Raw genomic sequence first — 6,392 nt, forward strand, 5'->3', positions numbered from 1 at the left:
CGATTTGTGTGTGGCTATAATCCATTATATGCCTTAATATTGGACTTGCCTTCCTTCATTCTGATATATTGACAGCTTTGAAGGCACACAATTTGAATAAATTTCATTCTAGGGTCCGCTTTTAAAGTAAACTTTGATGGGGAAAGACATTTTTATAGTTTCTGCTTTCTTAAAGGTTTTTTTTCCAAGGATTTTGAGAAACATGAAAGACTCTTTTAACTGCATTTTTATCTGCATTCACATCTTGATTTTCCGTACTTTTGGCCAATGAATTCTAATGTCCATGTCCTTCAAGCGCGAGTCTATCTGTCGATGGACAGCTCATGCAAATGCTTGGCAGTGACGACTTCGACTTCAATTAGTTGTAAATACAAGCTCTTGACCAATGCTCGACCATGATTATGGAGGAATAACAAGCATACGCCAGATGGGGATCTGGATACGTCAGCATGGAAATGAGGCCTGCACTTGCAGGATGTTTTTGAATGTGGACTGAGATTGGAAGTGGGCCCATCCAGAGAGGGACTCTCAAACAAAGCCAATTAGCAAAGACAACAGCAAGCAATTGAAGTGGAGATGTCCAGAATGAGAGGAGGAGTCTCCTGGCAACTAATCTCTGAGCTTCTCGCGTGCCCAATAACACTACTGTGGGACATGACAGGCACGTAGGAAGAAAGTGCGAGTGGAAGCTGAGAGAGAAAGTGTGATGGAGGAGCAAAAAAATGCCAGTGAGTTAGTCCTGATTTAGATGCGTGCGTCACGTTCTTGGAGCTGCTTTTACTTTATTTACCTTGATTCGTTCCTTGGCTTAGTGATAACACTGGGAAAGAGAAAGAGAACAAAAAAGGTTGTAATCCTTTGTCACCTGGAATTTCTCTCTTCCCTGAGCCTCTAACTTCATAATGGAAGCAGTCTCCTGAGTGTTTTACATATATCAGTGTGAACAGGGTAAATTATTTACATAACTCCTGCGAACATCCATGTCCAAATGGTTTTGTCAAGCTTCAAGCACTATAACGTTTCGGCTCTTTAACTTAATTAGCTCCAGCACAGGGCCGAAGCAGTTTGTTAATACACCGAGATCCGCCGAGACATGAAGATCTCTCCAACTAATGTCTGCCTCTTTGGACTGCTACTGTTGATTTTCTGCTGCAGCTTGGAGGCTCAGATTCAGGACACGACTAAGCCTCAGCCGGCTGCTGGCAGGAAGTGCTTCAAGAAGGGCTATCGCTGGGCACCAAAAAAACAAAAATGTATGAAAATGAAGCGTAAAGTAGCACCATAGATATGCCATAGATGTGGTGGTGAGAATCAGTCAATAAAGGTAGAGTTCCGTGGCTCCCTGTGAATGTTGTCAGCGTTTCTGGCATTAAAGTAGGATTGGCCATCAAAAAAATAAATTCCATGAATAGGAATAGCCAGCAATCGTTGAACTCGCATTGCCATCATCTGTCTGGGCCTGAGGAGCGGAAGCAAGGACTATTAGCTGGCCTCTCAGCATATGCGCCATTCGAAGGTATAGAAATTTCCAATGCAACATCAGTCGGTCCCCCAGTCGGTCTTGGGTGCACTTCAGCAGGAGCTTAGGGCATTTGTAATGATTGAATTTGAATTGCAAGGCAAAGGCAAAGCCGGAAATCTCTCATGTGTTTATTCGAGACTCGAAACTTCTTCGCCATCACCACAACCCCCTGGTTCTGCTCCGATGGCAAGTAATCCCTGCCCTTCCGCCTGTCCGGCTCTCGAAGCCTTTTGCCAGCCTTTTTTTTTTCTCCCCCTTCTTGCTGTTGGCTAAAAAAACAATTTTTTTGGCAGCAGCTAAAGAAATTGTGATTTAAATTCTATAAAAATATTGTGTGGGCTCACTGGCGGCTTTAAGGGCTCTCTGCCAGTATTTTTCCAACAATTTGAGATGGTATTTAGTTGCAGTTGAAGCTTAAGCTGCCATTTCTTTGGCATTTTTCTCATCCCACTTCCTTTGCCTCAGCTCTCAAAAATTCCGTTCGAAATTCTCCATTTTCGGTTAGTGCTTCAAAATTCGAGTTTTGCCTTTGACGAAATGCAACCCATCGATCCGAACAATGAAACGGCCCACTCCTTTGTGGTGTTGGGTGCTTCAGGGCGGCTGGCCACGCAGAAGGTTTTTCCAGCCCTCTGGGCCCTCTACAGGGACAACCGCCTGCCGCAGGGCACCAGAATATTCACCTTCAGCCGCACAAAGCTCCACACGAGGACCTACCGGCTGACATGTGCACCCTACATGAACCTGGACCCGGAACGCGATCCCCAGAAGTTTAACAGCTTCTGGCTGACGGTGCACTGTGTGCAGGGGCAGTACGACCAGGCGGAGGACTATGCAGCCCTCACAGAGGCAATGATTCTGCAGGAGAGGAAGCACAACCAGATCTATGCCAACCGCATCTTCTACCTCGCGCTGCCCCCCATCGTCTTCGATCATGTGACCACCAACTTGAGCCGAAAGTGCAAGTCGTCGACGGGCTGCACTCGGATTGTGGTGGAGAAGCCGTTCGCCAGGAACGATCTTACCTACAGGCCCTACCAGACGGCCCTCTGTCAGATGTTCAAGGAGTCGCAGATCTACATGATTGACCACTTTCTGAGCAAGCAGATCTCCCAGAATCTGTTTGGCCTGCGCTTCGGCAACCTACTCTGGTCGGGGACACTCAACAACCGGCACGTGGCCGCCGTGATGATCACGGTGAAGTGCGAGAAGCCGGTAAAGGCTCGGGCGGAATACTTTAACTTCTTTGGCATCATCCGCGACGTTATGACCAATCACATGATGCAGCTGCTCGCTCTTGTGGCTATGGACAAGCCCTACTCCAACACCATCGACGACCTGCGAAACGAACGGCTGAAGCTCTTCAAAGAGGTGACCACCGCAAACATGGGGGACGTGATCATTGGCCAGTACCGCAACAACCGCATGGAGAGCGATCCCGACAAGGTGGGCTACACGGAGCACAGCTACATACCCAAGGACTCGATGACGCCCACATTCGCCATGGTCGTGCTGCACATCAACAACAGGCGGTGGTCCGGCGTGCCCTTTATTCTGCGTGCCGGCAGAGCCCTGAACGACACCAAAACGGAGGTGCGGATCCAGTACAAGTCGGCGGAGTGCGACGAGGGGAACAACGAGGAGTTGGAAATCAGGAATGAGCTGGTCCTACGAGTCGCGCCCTTCGAGGAGATCTTCATGCGTCTGCGTTTGAAGCAGCCCGGCGAGGAGCTCTGTCTGAAGGAGACGGCTCTCAATCTGCGCGTGGATGAACGGAACACCAAGTACATGCCCAACTACAACAGCCTCATCCTGGACCTTTTCAAGGGCAACCAGAGCATGTTCATGCGCACCGATGAGCAGTGCGAGATCTGGCGCATCTTCTCCCCCATCCTGCAGAGCATCGATCTGGATCGACCCAAGCCCCTGCCCTACGATTTCGGATCACGGGGTCCACTGCTCGCCTACCGCAAGGCCGAGCGTGTCGGCTTTGTGTTCTTCGCGTCCGATGAGTGGCGCGAGAACAAGGAGACGCTGGACTACACGGTTAAGAGCAGCAGGATCCTGAGTGGGCCACAGCACGCATTGAAGCCCGAACGAGCGCCGGTCAAGCTGAAGCCCAGGGAAATCTAATAAAATCAGCAACAAAGAAAGTTTTTTAATTAAACAAGTGCAACCCAGACTGAGGCAGAGTTCCTGTTACAGTCACTGCAACTAGCAACTAGCAACGAGCAACGAGCAACTTGCAACAATTGCTGCACCAGTTGGCCTTCAGCAAGAACGGGTTGCTGCACCTTGACTTGGTCTACTGGCTTATCCCAACTTATCAACACTTTGTTCGGTGTTGCTGCTGCTGCTCTGGGAGGGTATAAATAACACGCATGATTGGGCCGTTGTCCCTTGGCCGGACTCTGGGGGCTGTAGGTAGCTCGTAAATAACCAGGAGGTAGCACGGAACAGTCAGTGACTACGGAGTTCTCTTTCAGGAAACTTTAATAAGGAAATGTGTAACAGTGGCAGATGCAAATCCTTTACGAACAAACAGGAATATATAAGGCTAGGCAATAACCGCTTACCGACTTGTAGCTTCATAGCTGACATACCACACCCAAAGTTTCTTCCAGTTCGTTAGAGTATTAACTGGTCCTGGGGCTGTAGTCAGGAAGTTGGCCAGTTGCTGTTGTTCTGCTGGAGCTGGCAACTGGCCTGCTCAACGCCCGTCGCCCGTCGCTCGTCGTTCGTCTGGTTCAGTAAAAGTTTCCAATAACTGCATAGCAGTTGATGAAAAAAATGTATGTATAAAATGTATATACACCCATACCCCCCGTCTAACCTAAAAAGAGATAGATAGAGAGAGTGAGAGAGAGAGAATGCCTGAGAAAGTTACTTTGATTTCTTAAGCGCAAGTTTGGCTAAGAAACTTCTTCGAACTGCTCAATCACCAAGTCTTTGACTTTTTGTTTTTGTTTAGCTTCGGTCATTCTATGGCCGTTCGTGTTTTTGTTCCTATTTCTGCTGCTGATGATGATGATGATTCCGCGCTGATTCAGCCAAAGTTCAAATGTAAATTGGTTGCGGGAGCGAGCGGGAATCAAGCGTGTCCCGTGTGCTCCAAGAGATTAAAGTCTTTCCCGTTGAATTTCGTGGAATTCCCATCTAATTAGCTAATGCACTAAGTGGTTTATATGTGCAACACATTGTTATCCTTGGCACACATTTGCTTAAAAGATTTCCCTGCCCCGGCTGTGACCTCCTTGCAGCCTTGATTTGTGGTCTTTTGTTGTTCTCTTGATGCTGCCACCCACGCATATGCTTTGTGTTATTTTTCTTTTCTCTCTCCGGTTTGTTTTCCTCCTCGATTTTCCGAGGTTTTTCTTGCCTTTCGGCAGCCAAAAAGCCAAATAAAAAGATTCCTTCTCGTGCCCCCCTTTCCCCACTGGCTCCAAGCGGGTGCTGTGTGTCGCTTTGTGTTCCATGGAAATCATTAAAAACAATATTGTCGCTTCCAATTGAGATTGCCTTCAAAGTTTATTTATTTTATTGCCACCTCCTCTGCCTTTGCCTTTGCCTCTGCCTCGAGCATTGCTTTCTTTTCCTTGCACATGTAGGTATGCCTCTGTATGTCTCTGCTCCACATGATTGGCTATTTAATTTCCTATAAACATGAACATAACCATTAAATCAACCATAAAGCGATTAAGTCGTTTAAAATTACCAGGAAGCCTCGGAAATCACCTCAGATCCACAGCACACATCATCCCCATCAATCTGTGAAATCCTAAAGCCATTAGCTCTACTTATATCACCGCAGCATAACCGAAACCTAACCCAGAAGTAGAACCCATCCGTACCTAATCGACCCAAACCAGAGCTAATCTCTGTCATGCCCTACCAAGGCTCGCAGCCCCTGCCCCACCTGGCTTCTCACATGCTACGAGGAGTATTCCCTCCTCTATTCCCGAGCACACACATATGACTTGCATCCTTGGCTCGCTCTCTGGGGGTTTTGAATGCCACCATTTCACTTTTTAATAGCCCACAAACAGGAGACCCAAACAAACACACCTCCAGCAGGACACACAGTAGTAGGGAGCGATAAAAAACGAGTCCTGGCTACACCTAGTGGCAAAAAGGATTTCGTGTTTGGAAACCGTAAAGTGAAATTAAAATGGTTGGGCCAGCGCTGAGCTGGTCAAAGCCGGCTCCGTGCCGGACAGGAGGGCTCCGGGGCGGCAAAGCAAATGGCCAGCGCGCTTACAAAACACGGGCAATCAAAAAATTGTAGTTAGTCTGCCATCGACTCTTCCTTCGACACAGAAAAAAAGATAAACGAGATAAAAAGAGAGGGAGCTGGCTCCTGTGTTGGCCGGGGCTATCTTTACGGGTATTTTCAATGCTACTACTACTGGAACTGCCACTGCTGTGGGCTCTCCTACTGCTTCTGGCCAAGTTACAGCCACCTACAACGAACGATTACAACCCGTGACACTCTACACAACTTGTGGGCCAACAGTTTGCGGTTTCAGTCGGAACGGAACGGAACGGAGGTGTAAGGAATGAAAGAGGAGGAAAGATTCTCTGGTCAACATTTCAAATTGCTTAATTTAAAAGTAACTGGCAAAAAAGGAGCAACATTCGTCGAAAACAGAAAGAGAAGCAGAGAAAAAGAGGCACAGAGGCACAGAGAGAGAGAGAAAGAGAGACACGAAGCCTGAGACAGAGATAGAGTGAGTGTGAAAAAATAGTTAGCTAAATGTTGACCAGCTCAGTAGTACACGAGTAGTTGGGCTTGTGGCTTTTGGAGGTGTTTCTGGATCTGCTCCGGCTCTGCTCTCGGCGCTGTTCCTATCTCTAGGCATGGCATCAAGGC

The 6,392-nt window shown here is 47.9% G+C and overlaps 1 protein-coding gene across 1 annotated transcript; it reads left to right on the forward strand.

The window, feature by feature from the left end:
- The first annotated feature begins 1,975 nt into the window (after positions 1-1,975).
- Positions 1,976-3,684, forward strand: LOC117579996 (glucose-6-phosphate 1-dehydrogenase). The gene has a single exon (XM_034266193.1). The coding sequence runs from the start codon at positions 2,060-2,062 to the stop codon at positions 3,653-3,655; it is 1,596 nt and encodes a 531-aa protein (XP_034122084.1). The 5' UTR covers positions 1,976-2,059; the 3' UTR covers positions 3,656-3,684.
- Positions 3,685-6,392: the final 2,708 nt, after the last annotated feature.

Source organism: Drosophila guanche, unplaced genomic scaffold (genome assembly GCF_900245975.1).
Source record: "Drosophila guanche unplaced genomic scaffold, DGUA_6, whole genome shotgun sequence".
Classification (NCBI taxonomy): Eukaryota; Metazoa; Arthropoda; class Insecta; order Diptera; family Drosophilidae; genus Drosophila; species Drosophila guanche.

What these genes read in the sequence shown, in the direction of transcription:
- LOC117579996 (XM_034266193.1), top strand. Translation starts at nt 2,060, where the DNA reads ATGCAACCCATCGATCCGAACAATGAAACGGCCCACTCCTTTGTGGTG.